The following is an 18,113-nucleotide window of genomic DNA, read 5'->3' on the forward strand; positions in this document are numbered from 1 at the left end:
GAAATGGAAAAGTGAAGCTCTATTGTCAGTCTGAAAAGTTTAAGAAGTCATCTGTGCATGAGAACTTGTGTGCAATAAACTTCAGGCTTGACTGTGGTAGGATGCTGCAGTAAAGTTTGCACCACCTTACCTGATACACTCATGTGGCTTGGATAGCACTGACCCACCAATAGCAGGAAAAATAATGCTGTGCTTGGTGAAAATTGGTAACAAACAACCCTACCTCATGAACTTTGCAAGATAAACGGCATTTCTGTGGTTTCTGAGAGGCTGGGTCCCTCAGCTCTTCGCAACTATGGCAGATCATAGCAATCCATACACCCTGCCGTCTGAGTATCGCATTCCCGACAAAATCACGTTCCAGAGACAAAGAATTTGAGGAACCAACTTCCAGTCCCCCAGAGACTTCAGGCACTATCACAGCACAAACTTACTGGTATTAAAAGATAGAATGCATGTAGGGCATCTGTAAAGACTTGTCCCTGATCTCTGAACATTTTAAAACAGCAGGTCTGTGCACAGCCAACCAGTGCTGACATCACAGCATTACAATTTCAAGGTTGAAGATGTTTTCACTTTGCCACAAACTTTTACTTGAAGAGGCCACCAAGATGCAAAGCAATGCTACAGACTCTGCTGACAGGACTGGTGATGTATCTCACTGTGTTTTCATCTGAGGCAGGCAGACCATTACACGACTGTCATTCGTTATTGATGTACAAAAAGTAAATGGATCAGACAAGGTAACATGGATGAAAAATGTGTGTGGTTTTCATGTCTAGCTTGGAAAAAAGTTCTCCCTCAGCTTATAGTCACTGATTTATTCAGGCATCACCTTCAATCTGAATTACTATGACACTTCAATTTGAAGGAGGCAAAATGGTTCTTCCAGCTCCATCAAAATAAAGACTAGTGAAATTTCATCTTTCCAGTAGCTTTACAAAGCTCCACTGAAAAAGCCAACCCTACCTACCAATCTTCAACAATGAAGCAACTTGGAGCTTTACTACAATAACCACATTTTATGGCTTACCAGACACACTGTATTCGTGAGATGGGAGTGACAAAGTCACAAAGAACTCTGGTGATCTGACAGTCCATTTTTTTTTGCAGTGCCTCAGCTGCTGGTTTTCTGGAAGTCAGCTCAGATTGAAAGGTAGCCACTTGTAGCTAGATTGATTGTCTACTGACATCTAAAAATGTTGGTAGGAAGGAAAAGGGAAAAACCTCGAATGTGCTATACACGTATACTCCTGGCAAATCCTCATTTATCAGGGACAGAAAAGGGCAAAGTTAAATCTTCTGGCCTCTGTCTGGACAGCTGCAGATCCTTCATGTACCTAACTACCCTATTCCTTATGCATCTGCAAGAGTACAGATGATGTAATTTACTTTAGCCACAGAAGGTTGGTCAGGAGATGATGGGTTAATTGCTGCTGTGGTTGCTGGCTGGGGGGGCTCTGCTAAGTGCCAGCCAGGAAGATGCAGCAAAACTGACAACTGCGTGTAAGGGCTGGCAGTGTGTGTGGAACTCTTCTTCCTAGGCACTCCCATTTCTGTTTCCAGTTACGCTTCTGCTTCTTAAAAGTTGGTTTTGTACTGTGTGATATGAGAGCAGTGCTGGAGAAGATAGATGGAGAGCTTTTTCCTTTAATTTTTGGTCTAGGCAAAAGTGATATAAGGAAGAGCCAGCTGGAAGCTCTAGGATGCCTTTCTTAAAGGCAAACCAAAGGCTTCTACATGGAACTTAGGGGGTTATTGCAGGGGGGGGTGGAGGGAGGATACATTTAAACATTTCCAGCTTTAGGTAATGCAGTTTTGGAGGCATGGCTGAGTACTCACTGTCCATGGCCTAAGGGGGTATGACTGCAGACAAGAGAAAGTCAGAGGAAAGAGGTGTGTGTGCTACCCCAGATGCAAGAGACAACAGCTGCATGTTACCTGCAGTGTTAAGGTGTTAAGAACTGGCTGAACTGAACTGGCAGAAACTTTTACAGAGTTCTGTGGTCTGCTTCCAAAACTGCCTTGGCCCCATGAGATAAGGAGGCCAACCTTTCAAAATAAAGGTATCCTCCAGTTTGTCCTTTCTCACTAGAAGGGTGGGGCAGAAACAAACAGGAAAGAAGGACTGGCTTCACAGTATGGTACAGGAAATGCTGAAGATATGTTATTCATCCAAAAATCAACTGCTTGAAATGCCTGCTATTTCAACAGCAGGATGAAAAAGTCTAATGAAGGCTGGCCTGGAGATGTTACAAGTGTGTAAGACCTGAAACCTTCAACTAACATGACAAGAAATGTTCCTGCAGTTTTTCCCATCCAAACCAACTATGGGCCTTCAGATATATAGCTGTTGGAAAAAACCAAAATTTTTGAAGTTTGGTATCTCTTGGGCTAAATATCTGTGTCATGCAGGTAGACAAGGTAAGCTCTCTCAGGACAAAGCCATTTTGGAACAGCATTACTGAGAAGAAATTAAGGGAACTAAAAAAGTGGGACATTGTTACAGATGGGGCATGTATGACAATATTTGATCACAGCTTCAAATTTCTTTTCCTCAACAAGTTTAGTAGACTTCCTATAGAGCTAAGGGCTTTCCAACTTGAGGCCCAGATGTTGAAGGAACAGTCAGTGAAGCCATCCTCAAGAAAATATTTTCAGGTTACATACTGATCGAGTTCATGTACAATTATAAGTATTCAGGAAAACAATCCTATGGCAGAAGTGAGGATCAGAGAAAAGTGACAACCTAAAGGCTGCATCTGTATTAATAACTTTATCAGGGACAGGGTATGAATCCATGGTGGAAAATGGTTTCCTGGCACTACTTTGGCTTATGTCAACTAGGGAAGGCACAGGAAAAGTTGGAGATCTACACAGAGGGAAAAGTATCTCCAGTTTCAGAGTCTTGCATACCTCAGGATACTGACACCATGTGTACTCTATTTATAACCACAGCTGGACAGCTCATGTCAGTGGCTTTGGATTGGTTTCTAATGGATCAGAAGAGAGACAGCTGTTAGCACCTGAAGCCTGCCCAGCAGGGGAAAGCTTACCATGGAAGAAGAAAAGGGGTGGTTTCCCTCAAGTCAGTTCCCTTCAATGAAAAGGAAGGAAATCAGTAGCAAACTGCTGTTGGCATGATATGGACAGTGTTAGACATGACAAAATACCAGCAAAAGGAAGTATTTGCAAGGCTCTGCAGAGGCTCTAGAGGAGAGGCTATAAGAGTGCATGTCACACAGCTCAGAAAGGCATGTTATACAGAACTGGAGAGCTGGAGAAACAGCTGATAGTCTCCCAGATTTTTAGGAAAGCTGTTCTAAATACAGTTCACAAAATTCTTTAAGCAATCAATCTGCGGAGGGATGCAACACCAAACAAAATTTTCAGAAGCATGAACAGTCAAATATGCACTAACAAGCAGCAGAATGACTCTGAGTCCTGGATGTCCATGAGCTCCAGATCTACCAGCTGCTGCATGTGTTGGTTCCTGTTGCACACCATTTGATCACTGCAAATCTCAAGCTCCAGAGGTAAATGAAATGTTTTCTTACTAGTGATTATCTCATCCAAATAAACATAAGCGGCAGTGTGCCTCTGGGGCCTGCAAAAGAGTTTATTTAACTCAGTAGTAAGGTGAGAACTCCCAGAGAGATCTTGCTAAGCCTCTCTAAGTCTCTATTTTTATGGAAAACTGTGTATCAATTTCTAAAAATAAAAGGTAGCTGAGTGACTCCCTGTGATTCTCAGATGAGACACAAGTCAGGGAGAATGAACCGGGCCAGTAAAAAAACCCAGTGTAGACAGAATGAAACAGTGGGACAGATGGTTCCCCAATCTTTCATTTACAGATCACAAAGTCCTACAGTGGTCAAATAAATTTTTACCATGGAGTTGTTGCATGTGGGCTGGTCTGCCTGCAACTGTCATTAAAGAGATGTGGGAGGAACAAACCCTGGTTCCTCATATAAGTCCTAAACTTGTAGAAAATTTGCAACAGAAAATTTCTGCTAAGTGTTTGAAAGAAAGGCAACTTTAATAAATAAGTAAGCTAAGAAACTTACTCACTGAGTGGAGGTAAAGTTCAGTTTTTTTCAAAACAGAGAACAAATTATCTGTCACTTCTAAGGGCTGCTTGCAGCAAGTGGGCAACCTGAGCCTGTGGGTGAGATAGAAAGATGAAGGTCTTCCAAACCTTCAGCAAGAAAGCAGGGTTTTCTCCTGGGTTGTACTTTCTGAATCAGGTAAAACAGCAGAGACTTTGTTTAGAAAGTGGAGGGGAAGGCAGGAACCTGATTGAAAAAGCAGAGGCCCAAGAGCAAATTAAGCTGCAGGAGTTAGGTCACTCTATTCTGAAATTCTACAAGCCAATTCCAGTCACGTTGGTATGGGTTAATGGACTGCAGCAGGCACATGATAGTGCAGGGGCACAAAGTGTCATAGTGGATCTCAGAGCACGCGATGCCCAAGGTATAGCAGGGAAGAAAGAGAATTTTGGCACAAGGAGAATGTTAATGACCTAATATGCTGTCCTGGTACAAATAAATACTTGTACAGAAAACCAAGTAAAACTGGTATGACACAGTTTGGGACACAGAATTCTAATTCAATGCTTAAATAGCTTGATAGCTTGTGTCCAGTAAACCAGTACCAGATGGGCACAAGGTGTCAGTGTACACAGAATCTCACTAAAGGCTGGTGAGGTACCGGCAGTTTTCTCTAAAAGAGGCACCCAGCTTTTAGGAGTTAATTAGGGTTTACCCACTCTCAGGTGTGTCTTTTGGCCATGTGGACTGCAATCCCAGAACCAGCAATTAAATGCAATTCAGACTGCTTTTTATATACAGCAAAGAACTAGCTGAAAGTGAAACTTAGATATTTAATATTCATACACTGGAGGGAAGAATGTGCATTAGGGCTGTCCTCTCTGGGAAAGCAGAAACTGGTAATTCAAAGTGTTCAATTATGACAAGAAAGTAAAGCAGTTTAATAGTTCTCCAAACCAATCTGAAGCTTCTGCACAGAGAGCAAGTTTACAAAAGTCAATGTTAGGTGCAGCTAGCTACAAGCAGATTCATAAGACAGTCCTTGCACAGGAAAGGCAAAGAAAATAGTAATTCAAACAACATCCAAACTCCTGGTCTAGAAATTAATACCTTAATCCAGCAGTTCTAGCCATGGAAAGGTTCCCTGAAATTAAACTAGGTTAATAAGATTCCTTGCTAGGCACTCAAGTTTCACTTGTGATAATGGTCCTGAAGAATTCTAAAGTACAAATCTGGTGCTGCTGTCAGATTTGGAAAAAGGGACAGAGAGAAGTTTTTTTTAAAAATAAGGAATATTTCAGTGAAATAGGGATGACTTAAAGGCCCAAGACAATCCTCTAATGAGATGAAACTTTATCTCCACACATCGTTAGTGCACATATACCACAGTAAGCATATAAACTGCAATATTTGTCTTCAGGGACGTGTCTTTGAACCTAGCCATCATGGCTGAGCTGGAAATCAGATCATATTCAGATCAGGAAGGTGAAGCATGGGAGGGAGACATGGTGAAGAAGGCAACAGGAACATCAGAGACTGAGAGCAATGGACACAGGAAATTACTTCTTACAAAAATGGGCAAAGTCACACTGAAATACATGGCAAAATTGCACTCCAGGTCACTGTGAGTCCCCTAGCAAATCTGAAATTACACAGACTGTTCTAAATTCTTAACACAGAACAAAAAGTGGAGAAAAGATTTTGCTAAGCCAAAATTTTCTCTCTGGCTTCGCTCCAGACCTATTTGTTAAGAGTTTGAATGGAAAGTCAGAGGCGTATGTGTTTCATAACAAGTTCCCTGCACACAGGAGTGTACATGTTCAACATCATGTTCCACCTCCACAGCTATGGAAGAGTCAGTATATACATAGCTAGGGAAGATTTATCCTCTGGTTCTCCCATGTACAAATAATGCTATTTCCCAGACATACGATGATAAGCAGCACTCTCTAAGGAATATTCAAGTTACACATGCTAGCTGAGACACTGGGATTTGACCCTAATTATTTTGTGATTTTGAACATATAAGTAGTGTATTCATTTGTTCAAATAAAGTCATTGGCAGAGGTAATCTGACCCTGTACATTGTCCCAGAAGAGTTTGCAAAGATGGCTAGCATTGAGAGCCAGCTGGGACATGCCTAAATTTAACAAAAGGAAGAAAGAGAAAAAAAAGAAGAAAAAAAACCACTTGCTCTCTGAAACCATTTAAAAACCATCTTCATGAGTAAGAAATAATTCCTCAACACAGGGGTGAATTTCCAGAAAGCAAACAGAAATCAAACTGGCACCAGACAGAACACATAAAAGAACAGAAGAGAGGAGATTATCTGTTCAGGAGAAACCAAATGACGCGAGCTCATCACACAGCGTGAGCTCTGGAAAGATGTCATATTTGTCATAGCTGGGAAATGCTAAAAATACAGGTCCAGATCACTCTCTGCTAGCAAAGCATTGAGAGGTGTCTCTGGATGAGGCCTGTCAGGCTCCCTGCTAGCTCATCAGTCCTTCATGGATACAGAGAAAGAGGCAGGACTGCAGAGAGTCAGATCAGGCCTCACATGCCCCCACAGCAGTTCTCTGCTTCAAATGTGCTCACAACAACCTAAGCACACATGTTCACATACCTGAAGGCTTCTATACAAACATACTTGAGTGAGAGATAACCTGTCACAGCTGAAGAAGCACATACCTGCACTTGTGGATCCAATTCCTGCTGTAAGCACAGAGCGTGGCATAATCTTTACTGCATACTTGAGGAACTGAGATTTCCCTGTACCTGGGTCTCCAACCAACAGAAGGTGTGATTCACCTGGGGGAAAACAGTGATGTAGGAGTAGACAGTTCATATACAGACAAACATTGACACAAAATGCTCAGATTAAATAATACTTCTCATATTCATCTAAAATTTAGCATTATATATACATTAAAATATGTAATTCTGCACTATTTATTTGGTGTGATAAATACATTTTTTAATAAAGTCATCTAGACACAAATATTTACAATTGAGTATTTGTGAAGTGTTTGCAGGTATTTGACACTTCCTGTAATATGAGTTCTTACATTTTCGAATACTAATTTCTCAGACTCAGCTCATTCTTGAATATGAAACAAAAGGATACCAGGTTTTAGTTACCATTCCACTATTCAGTTATTTAAATTATTTCAAAATGGACTAATAAAATCAGCAGGCTGTTTTGCTTAAGTAATTCTTTGCCAACGGTTACACAACTTTAGTCTTTTCACAACAATGAAATTACAGAAGTAAATAATTCATCTGCTACAATCTCAGTAGTGCTCTAAATTTTTTTCACTGTTTTCTACAAAATCCATCTTCAAATATAAGTCTATAATTTTTTTAGCTGTTAGAGCATTAAGAAAATCCTGTATTTGTATACAGAGACATACTTTTAAAAATTATTATGACCTATGTAGATTATGACCTGTGTACCACCTGGCACATGGCATATTTGCCATCTAACAACAACAGAAGGCAAATCAGCAGGCAGGTAACTTGGAGTTACAAGACTAAGTGAGATGTGGTGACAATCACAGATGGAAAAGTCTGGCATTAGAAAGTAAAATTAATCCTTTAATTTTTCCTTTTAACGTACTATAGTGATCCACATTAAGGAAACATTAAGATTCCATCCTTTGATGCCAAATACTGCTGGGAATATTCTACTAGAAATAAATTCAAAATGTCACTTATACAATAAAAAGTGAGATGTTTCAGATAAAACAGCTGCCTTTAATATTCTATCTAATGGAAACCTAAAAGTCTGCTTCTATTGGGTTTTATTTGGGAAAAAATTAAAGTAAAAAGAGGAAGTCTAGACACCCACTTTAACTTGTCTGAGATATTCGAAGAATAGTCAAAATTGATTAAAACTTGTTCTCACTCAAGAAAATGGGATGATTGCACTTCCAAATTCTTACTGGTTTGATTTTGGAAGGGTAGGGGGGATGTGGGTGAGGACAGGGATGGGAATGACTGTTACAAAGGATGTGATACTTTTAGAAACAATACAAACCTCTGGTTCGAGTTCCAGCAGCATCAGTCCTCTGCACACCACCAGCAAGCACCATGGCTACAGCCAGCTTCACCAGGTACAATCCAAAAACTTGAGGACATAAGCTAGCCAAAATTTCATTCCTCCCTAAAACAGGAGCAAAAATGGCACTCAGCAGAGTTAAAACTTGGTTTCCCAGGGACTCCCATGTAAACTGACAAATAATTTGGGCAAGAAGAGTAGGGTAGGAAGGAGAATTTAAATTTATTTTCTTTAAATGGCACCTAGAGCGGTTGTTTGATCCAAACTTCCTTCATGATACAGAAGTTAAGTAAGTCACAGTCATCAGCAGCAAAGCCAATCCTATTGCAATTTAAGGAATGAAATGCCATCATGCAAATTCTTTTGCTCCCCATTTACAAGTGTAAAAGCTGTGAAACCTAAAAGTTTACAGATTTCAAAATGTCCCCTTGAAAACTGGTGTGTTGTACATTTAAGAAAACTTCTAACACTTCTTCTGCCTTAAACCTGTGCACACATAGTGTGCTTATTTTCTCATTATTACCTTCCTTCTCCTTTGATCCTGTGTCTCCCCCTCCCTACTATAGTCTCTTTCCAGCAGCAGAATATTTCAATCTGCTCTGAAAATGCTGATGGTGTGGAAGATATGTAACAGGATTAATTCTGTTCTTTGAGATTCTGACACCTCCAGCACATAAGGGGTCTCAGGTTATATGCCATGTGTTACTTCCATTGCTAGGGAATAAAAGAGATTGACCCATTTTGAGAGCTTAACTTCATGTTTTAAATTTAGATGCAAGTACATGGTACTGGCAAAATATAGAGACCTAATGGATGACTTAAGGTACATGTGTTTAATTTGGAGGCCTTCTGAAGGAATTAACACATCTTTGTTCATCCAAAAGTGAAATTTTAACAACGTTGTTCAGCCACACACCGCTCAAGATTTAACTTCACAGTTAGGAGTTAGCATTATTCAATGACTGACATAAAATGCAGTAGTAGCTCTCATTATCTCTTGAAAAACAGGACAGGTACACACACATTCTGTGGCCTCAGACTCCTGAGTCAGATTTAATCTTTGCCCTCAATTTCAACTCGAATTCAGAGAAACAGACTGAAACAGACACCTTGGGCAGTCAGGGTCCTTCTAATTTCCACCTCAACTTTCTTGTAGCCACTTCAAATTTATTTATTCAGAATGGGTAATATTAGATAAAATCACATTGCTCTCTGCAGGCTTCCAAAATTTGTCCTGAGAATGAAAGATTAAAAGGGACCTTCAAAGAAGATCCTGAGTTACTTTCTGAACAGTTCTAATGAGAGCGATAAGAAATATTCTCATTCCAAATAGCAGAAGGAAGAAATGTTATCATTCCAAACAGCAGGAAGCTAGCAATTAAGTTGCTTTCCAGGAAAAGCATTTCTGAAGAATCTTTAACATTGACAGGATCTACACTTTCTTATTGTGAGCAGGCTCATTTGAGGGAGGTTCCCACCTGCTTTTCCTCCTGTTTTTCTTTAAAGAAGAAAGACTAAGCCTTTTGCAGGGTTTTACAAAACAGCCTAATAAAGTTCAGTGGTGGAGACCCTAAAGAGTCCATTGAGCTTCTGCAGAGTTGAGGAGAAGGCACTCAGATTATGGAGAGGGACAGAGTTCCAGACAGAACTACTGGGAATTCCAAGTTGGCTAACTGTGGACCACGGTAAGTTTAGGATCCAGCATACTGACCACTGACTGTTCTGGAAGCCAGTGTGAATTGGAAGGCTCCCCTGCTCCTAACTCAAGGAGCTAGGCATCCCAGAGTTATGTTAAAGATGGGATGTGCTAATCCCTATGGTAAAGAAGCAGAGCTTAATTTGGGATGCAGAGACAGTGTGTCAGCTCTCTCACCCCAGAGGCAGCAGCTGTGCTGAATAAAGGCAGATCTGATCCACACTATTTCTTCTGAGAAATATGCTTCTTCTTTCTTGATTATAAAACATTTTTCTTTTTTTTTCCTCTTATACTTACATTCCTTTTCATTTCTTGTTCATAAATGTTCCAAAAAAGACTTGAATGGAAAGCCCAGAGGATGAAGATCAGTGCAGTAGGTTTGGTACTTCCTTCCACCCTACCCCAGTAATAATAAAGTAAGAATTTTGTATTCTTGTAGTGAAAAAATTATATTCTTGATAAATGAGGGGTGAGATAGGATAATGGGGGGAAAATGTGTTCAGTCATTGTATTTTCACTCCTGATTTCATCTCTATCCAATCCAGTGTCCAACTTAAGTGTTCAACCACTAACCTGCTAAGGGATCATTCCTATGCCCTTCCCAGAAGTCTTCAAATTCCTTGCGAACTTCTTCATCAATTACAACCCCTGCCAGCTGCTCATTGTTCACTTTAACATAGTTGGCTTTTAAAACAAGCTCCAAGTCACAGCGGGCACCCTCGTGGAAAGGTTTCCACCTCTGCATTACCACTCCATACACTGTGATGTCATCTCCTAGAGGTAACAACAAAAATTAATAAAATAACAAAATAAAATCTGGCTTGAGACATGTAGACACTTCAGCTAGCTGTAATGCACAATAACATGATCTAGATCCTGTGTTACAGTTAACAAGGTTAAAAAATAATCTAACAACAAAAAGCAAAACCTCCTGCATTTACTGGGAGTCTAAAACAAAGGTAAGGTAGGTTGCTTCAGTCTTCAGTGGTAGGAAGCTGTTATGTCTTTCCACTTCTGTTTAAGGGAGGTGAATTCTTAAAGATGTACCTCTGCTTGTTTCCTTTTTCAAAAGAGAGGAATTCCTGGTAAACTGTAGAAGCTCTTTCAATTAGATTGATTATACAAAAAAAAAAATTAGTCAAAACTTATTTGGCTTCTGGTAATCTTTGTGGAGAATGAACCCCAGAACCACTTGTTAACATTCTGAGTAGAGCATGCTGAGAAAGTACAGAAGAACGAGAAAGTAATTTCTTGTGGAAATGTGACTATCTGAGAATTTTTAGTCCACTCTCCATTCATCCTCCTGCCACTGAGCTTCTTCTTTGAATGCCAAGGAGCTTTTTCTACCTGCGGTACTCCTTAGAGAGAGGTCAGCTTTCCTGGCTCTCCGAACCTATGGAGGGGCACCTCATGCTGCGTGTCCCAATCTCCTGGGGAGGTTTGGTGTTCTACACTAACAAGGTTTAATGTGCTTTCTGTCTGTCACAACACATTACTTATTGACGCTGATCTGTCAAACAGTCAAGATGTAAGCTGACATGGGAGTGCATGACATTTTCTGGAATGGCCATCAGCTGCCACGCCAACGCTCAGCCTGGAACAGCCCCGTGACTGACGAACACACCTCACTCGAGGAGCCCCCAGCACTGACAGCCACCTGACAGAGATTCATCTCAAGTGGAAAACTAAAAATGCTTGTGGGTACACACACAGGTAATTTATGCTATATCCTCACCAGACTTGCAGCTGTCCACCAAGTCATCTTCCAGAACAACCACCATGCAACGAGGGATGCTTCCAACAGACAGCCTCTGAACCTAGGGGATGGGAAGGAAAAGCACTTCTTAAGAACTGCACCTTTCAAAAGCCTCTAATTTACAGCTGCTCTGGCCTGTGGTCCTTTCCTGGAACTGAGGTCAGTTCTTGCTTTTTACCACAAAACTAAAGTAAGGATGTCAATGCTGCCCTGAACTTAACAATGAAAGTTTAATGCTGATACTAAAGGAAATGGGATTGAGTATTAAATTAGCAGAAGGTGTTCAGTGCTGGCAGATCTTGTGTGATTTCAATATCTTGCTGAAGAAAGCAAAGCTCACTAAAAGAGGTAATTTGAAAGACCAATCTTTTTTTTATTAGTTTTATTATAGTTTTAGTTATTTTTTTATTATAGTTTGAGTTATTACTAGGTTTGAGTTATTACTTAGATATGTAAAGTTGAGTTTGGGTACTGAAGCATGTGCATGGGTTAGAGAAGGCTTCACTGAAGTAGATACTGAGTGAATATTTCTGTATTTTTCTGGTATTTAACCATTACTTGACAGTCTGAGATTAGGTTTAGGTGTCAAGGATTAAATCAAAAACAGGAAAACCCAAATATATATTGACAAATGTGCCAGTAACCCCTGTAATCTTTTTCTTTTCTCCAGGGCAAAGTCTGTGCAATCTTGTCACAGTCCATTTCCAACCAGCAATCTTTCCATTTACACTTAGAGCTTGCAATAGTTTTGAGAGTATCCACTGCACAAGAATAACAGTCAGAAGTACCTTTTCATTCTGCAGCCCAGGTCATACATGCCAGAATTCTAAATGTATTCACTCTCTGGTGCCTGGGAAGGTTAATTCACCCTTGTGTATTACCTAAATGGCCACAGGCAGTTCACATCACTGTCAGTACTGATGGCACATGCACAGTTATTTGCAGAGCTCAGTAGGAAGCACAAGGGAAATTCACTCCTAGTTTAACTTTACTGTTTTTAACAAGCCCACATTGCTGAAAATCCTTCCTACCAGTGAGATCTGTGTGTCACACAGCATAACAAAATCTAAGTTATAGAGATTTCCCACATGCCAGAAACAATCATTATGTGTTCATGCAATATAGAGCTTATTTCCTAGAAAGTTTATTCCCTTGTTTCGGTATTCTGAACTTTTAAGACCTTAATTTCTAACTTCACACATTTCTCCTCCACCTACTTCCACCCAAGGACACCAGCAGAAACCAAACACAAATTCTGGCTGCAGGTTCTGTAAGGATCCCATATGCAATAATTGTGGAGTTAAATATTGGCTGAAGGAAAGAACATTTGCAGACACCATGTATTGACCACAGTGCACAGCTACAGCTGGCCCTGGCCAACACTGGGCTAGCTTTGTCCTCAGAACCTGTGTTGAACATCAGCATCCTGCACAGGAAGTGCTTAGAGAAAAATGCACCCTTGGTGTTACAGCGATTCAAAGTGGAAGGGAAATTTCATCTACGGAAATTCCATCCATGGAAATTTCATCTTTGGAAATTTCATCTATTCACTGAGGGCTGGTGTTTTGTACAATACTGAATAGAATTACCCAGTTACAGAAGTATGGTCCATGTGTTGGCCTAATTCTTAACTCTTTGACAGGAAATCTCTGACCAATGGGTTACCTGGCTCCTTTCAGTCACCTCAGGCACTTGTTTTAAACAACAGCAGACATCTATACTTTAATACCTTCCCCTTTTGTCTGTGTTTTTTTTTTCCTTACCTGTTCCTGAATTTTGATTTCTTGATAGTCCCTGCAGCAGGTAGGAGAAGAGGCTGTTCCAGAGAGACACATGAACTTGGTTGAGTTGCAGCCTTCCTCGTTGAGGCAGGCTGCTGGCCGGCAGAAGGCATAGTACTGCTCGAAGTCAGCCCTGACAGCAAACACGTGCTTGCACTTGTTACAGATGTAACTGCGCTCAAACTCCAAAACCTTCACCGAACTGGTGCGGATGACAGTCCCAGTGACAGACAAAAAGTGTCCCACGTCCTTGGATTTAGGGATGTGCTCTCGAGTCAGCTCTGGGCAAACAGGCAAACCTGAAATATGTACAGCATAAGGCTGTGCTTATCAAACAAGGACTTGCAATGCAGTTAAACAGAAAACATGCCAGACATATAAACAGTAGCCATTGTTATTAGCATTTCATAAACATGATTCAACTATTCATCTGTTGTACCATAAGTCTGATTCACTGTCCTCAGATGGTGGAAATCATCAGACACTGAGCACTAGCTGAAAATGCTGCCAGGTTACTCTCCCACTCTTGCCAGGGGGTGAATAGTCATGAACAGCTTCCATTCATGGCAACAGATCCTGATGTTCTCATATCTGTATTAATTCAGATGTTCCTTTGCAGATGCCATTTATTCTACAACTGGTTTATCCGAATGACAATTTTTTGGTTACGTTACTTAATTGTGGTCCAGTGTTATTCCTGCAGTTAAACAGGTGTAATATTGTGTGAATTCTCAAGTCTAGGCAAACTCACAGTTGGAGAGCATTTGACCTTAAATCCACATTGCATACCAGTAAACCTCGAGCTCAAGGAAGATGGCATAAAAAGAATGTAAAGGGGTTATGAACACAGGCAAAGCAAAATCACTCGTATATTCAAATGCATAGTGACAGGGCACTTTCCACTTGCTCTCCCTTAATTCCACCCCAGCAGCCAGTTCAGTCATGTGCTGATCAGCCTCCAGAGCTCACCCATCGCTGGGCACCAGAGTGGCTGAAATCCTCAGGAAGACTAATCTCAACAACCTACAAAGTCCTTACAAAAGTAAATGGTCTTGAGATGCTCATCTGAGCAAAATATTGCCTACTCAGAAATTAGTAATGAACTACAAGATAACAAATAATTATAAACTTAATTTCTTATCTTTACTTCCCAAATATTTTGGAATTATTTTCTACAGAGATGTAAAACTACAAATCTGCTAGGAAATAGTGTTTCTAAGGGGACCAAAACTATTTGTGCATTTACGGCAAATATTCTCAGTGACTTTGGCTGGGGAAAAAAAAAAAGTCATACTTATTTCAGTGTTTTCAACCCCAAATTCCTCATTTTTGACATGCAGAAACATTCCAGTTTGATGCTTTTAAGCAACACTTGACTTTCTGCTCTTGTTCAAAGAAAATATTTTTAACAATTGAACTAATTTTAAAAGGTAAGAGAATAAAGTAGAAGAAGTGGAATTAAATAATCAGGAGGAAGTATTTTGTAAAACTGCAAACAATTTTTTCTCTTTGACTCTAATAAAGCTATTTAAATGTTCTACCAAGCCTGTTGAAATTTTCATTCTACCACAGATTTGCATTTCTAGTCAGTTCAGGGGAAAACAAATCCGTTATTTCTCCACCTGTTTTGGCTTTTTTATTCTTAGTTCAGCATTGCTGCCCCTGAAAAAGCTTTGCAAAATGCATCACATCTTACACTAGAGAGAGCTGCAGCACTGTTGTCAGGATATATGATGATCATCTCTGTGAATTTTGAAGAGACAAGAGTCTAAATGTGACAAAAAGAGCCTTCATTCTGATCATACTAGACTGCTTGACAAATTCTGTAATTGACTATGTGCCTCTTTGTATTAGTCACAAAAAAGCTATTCAAAATATCAGAAGCAACTTGGACTTCAGTAACAAACACAGTGGTGCTCAAGCTAATGACAAATAAGGAAAAAATCATTTAATGGATTTGTAGCAAAAAGTAGAAGCTATACAATCAAATTCCTACAATGCTGAAATTCAGATAAAGAACTTTTACTTTCTTCAGTGAACTCAGGGTAATCATCCATTATTAATTACTGCATATCCACACTCCTTCCATCCTTTTTTGAACCCCTAGATTCCCTGTCCATATTGGTAGAAAGCATCGAGACTGTACCTTATATCTGGTGTATGCAAAATCACTTTTCCTTACCAAATTCCAAGCCTGACACACAGATACCATCACCAAACTCGTGGTAGTTGCCTGCTGCTCCCACCAAGAATAGTTCACCAGCTTCTCATTCCCTCCTTATCTGACATGGGAATGGGAAGTGGCACTCCAAGATGAGAATCCTGAAGGTAATCAGAACTCAGCACCCACTTAGAAGGCAACAGTATCATGGGAAAATTTGGGCAGAAAAAGGGCTATAGAAAATTTAGGTTGTTTCTTTAGTTTCTTCTCCAGCAAGCCTTTCAGTGGTACAGAACACTAACCAAATTCTGTGGACAGATGTCATTTTGATCCAGCTGGACCTCTCAAAGATAACTCTCCCTGTTCTTCACCAACTTCTCTCCAGCTTATGGATGGAATTATCTGTGGGTCTGCTGACTGAATTATTCTACCAATGATCAGTCAGGCTTGCTTTTATCAGTTACTAAAACTATTTGATCAAGGGGGCTAATTTTGCCAGAGGTTGATAAGGGACTATTTAGACAAAACATCACTGTGGGAGGAATGATCAGCTCCAGCAAGAGGCTGATAAGAGGAAAAGGAATGTCTTAAAGACACCACTACTCATGCAGAGTACTTCCTTGGAGTCTTTTTTCATGCTGAAGCCCTGAATGATGTAAATGCATCTCAGAACACGAGGAGGAAAGTTTTACTTCACTCCTGCTTTCATAGGTACAGGAAGGTGCCTGAGGTCAAATCTCAGCCCAGCACAAGCAGCCATCCTTTTACCTCACACACTCAGCAGCTGGACAAGCTCCTCAGCACCTGAATACCACAGGCTAAATGTATTTCTGATGCATGCATTGTCATTACAACATTTTCATGGAAACTCACTGGAATGAAACACAGGCCTATTTAACAATGTGATTTGTCCAAATTCAAGCTGCCAAAAGACTGAATGATCATAAGCCACTCCACAACAGGGCAGGGGAGGGAAACACAGGCTGCCAGCTCTTGGCTTTGCAGACTATTGCTCCAAATTGTCATAATCAGAAATGACCAGAAGGGATGGTGCCACTGCTGACCCAGTTTCCCACAACAGGCAAAAAAGACATTTCAATCCCAGAACCTGCACTCCACATTTACCAAACCTCAAGGCTACTAAAAACTTCCCAATAATAAGGAATAATGATATATCATCTGGCAGTGAAAACATTACTGAAGCCTCCATTATTGATCACGCCTTCCAAGAGTTCCTTCCAATTTTATGACAAGCAATTTTGTAACAGTTAAGCATAAAATTCAACAGTTTCAGACGAAATTGTTACAAGACAACTCAAAATTTAGACTTTGGAAGATGCCTGGAGCCAATAAGGACTGAGTGCCAACTGGCATGATAGGGAAGGCAACCTGCAGTAAAACTTTGGAACTATTTTATCTTCCCCTAAAACTTTTTTCCTAGGATTGTTTTTTCCTTTCTTCTTCTCTCTACATCTTCTGTCTAAAAGAAATAGTGTAAGACCGGCTGCTGCTATGAGGAGTCTTTGCCCTGGAAAGGCTCTAGTGTAAGCCCTGACCCAGCGAGAGACAGGCAGCCCAGTGGGGATGGCCACAGCTTTGCTTTTGAGAGCTGGTCTTCACCCATCCACGTGTTTGCACGTGTCGCCGGCTGCTCAATAAACACTAACGATTCCGTCTGCTTCAAACACTGGAACGGCGAGAATTAAACCTGCTCATTGCACGGCGCCACAACAGCAGGTTACAAAGTAAAGAAATTTTGGCAGTTTCCCTGAAGAGCCAAGTAAGAATAGTTTGCTACAGAGTAGGGAGATGTTGGCAGTTTCCCTGAAGAGCCAAGAAATGCCGGCAGTCCCGGCTGGGAGCTGCAGCCCCGCACTCACCCGAGACCCTGGCGTGCAGGTTCTGCTTGAGGCTGAGCTGCGCGGGCTCCGCGCTCTCCTGCAGCGCTGCGAGCGCGGCCCGGCGCAGCGCGCTGTCGAAAATCGGGAGCACCTCGCTGGGGAAGGCGTTGAAGAACTCGCCGATCTCCATGTTGGTCTCAAAGAGCGTCAAGGCGTCGACGACGACCGGGTAGTGCGCCTGCTCGTCCGCCTCCCTCAGGATGGCCAGGATTTCGTCCCTGTGGTGCTCCAGCACGTAGGACTCGAACACCTGCCCGATGAGGCTCACCTGCTCCGCGCTCAGCACCATGCTGTCCCCGGCTGCCCGAGGAGGCGCTCACACAGCGCCGCTTGCCGCTACAGCCGCGCGCCGGGCGGGAAACTTTGTCTTTCCCTGGGACAAGCCCAGCCAGGAGCCAGGCGGGGCGGGGCGGGGCGCGGCTCCCGAGCTCGGGCAGGGAAACCTCCTCAGGGCGGCACCTCCGCCCCGCCGCTGCCCAGGACCGGGACCGGGACCGGGACCGTGGCAGACACCGCGGCCGCGCCGAGCCGCCCGCCCGCCCCTCAGTGACGGCTCCCGCCAACCCAGCCCGGCCCGCCCCGCCCCGCCTGCCGGTGAGAGGCGGGGCGCTGCTCCCGGTAGTGCGAGAAGCGGACCCGGGCGGCTCTCCTTCCCTCGCTCTGCGGGCGATGAGGGCAGGCGGCTCCCGCAGCCCTTGCCCGGCCCTCC

General features: G+C 41.8%; 1 protein-coding gene across 3 annotated transcripts in view; it reads right to left on the reverse strand.

Annotated features, from left to right (window-relative positions):
• Nucleotides 1-17,801, reverse strand: part of MCM9 (minichromosome maintenance 9 homologous recombination repair factor) — a 47,190-nt gene extending 29,389 nt beyond the window's left edge. For 2 of the 3 annotated variants that reach the window (XR_010027089.1, XM_063151073.1), the window contains exons 1-6: nt 17,384-17,801; nt 13,325-13,641; nt 11,541-11,622; nt 10,379-10,579; nt 8,089-8,214; nt 6,741-6,860 (exon numbers count right to left, since the gene is read on the reverse strand). Coding sequence is in view for 2 of the 3 variants with exons in the window: in XM_063151073.1 (XP_063007143.1) it covers nt 6,741-6,860; nt 8,089-8,214; nt 10,379-10,579; nt 11,541-11,622; nt 13,325-13,641; nt 17,384-17,693 (1,156 nt within the window). In the remaining variant the exon portion in view is untranslated. The remainder of the gene's footprint in view (nt 1-6,740; nt 6,861-8,088; nt 8,215-10,378; nt 10,580-11,540; nt 11,623-13,324; nt 13,642-17,383) is intronic. The other variant, XM_063151074.1, reaches the window with a different exon arrangement.
• Between the last annotated feature and the right edge of the window lie 312 nt (nt 17,802-18,113).

This window comes from Melospiza melodia, chromosome 3 (assembly GCF_035770615.1).
Source record: "Melospiza melodia melodia isolate bMelMel2 chromosome 3, bMelMel2.pri, whole genome shotgun sequence".
NCBI lineage: Eukaryota > Metazoa > Chordata > Aves > Passeriformes > Passerellidae > Melospiza > Melospiza melodia.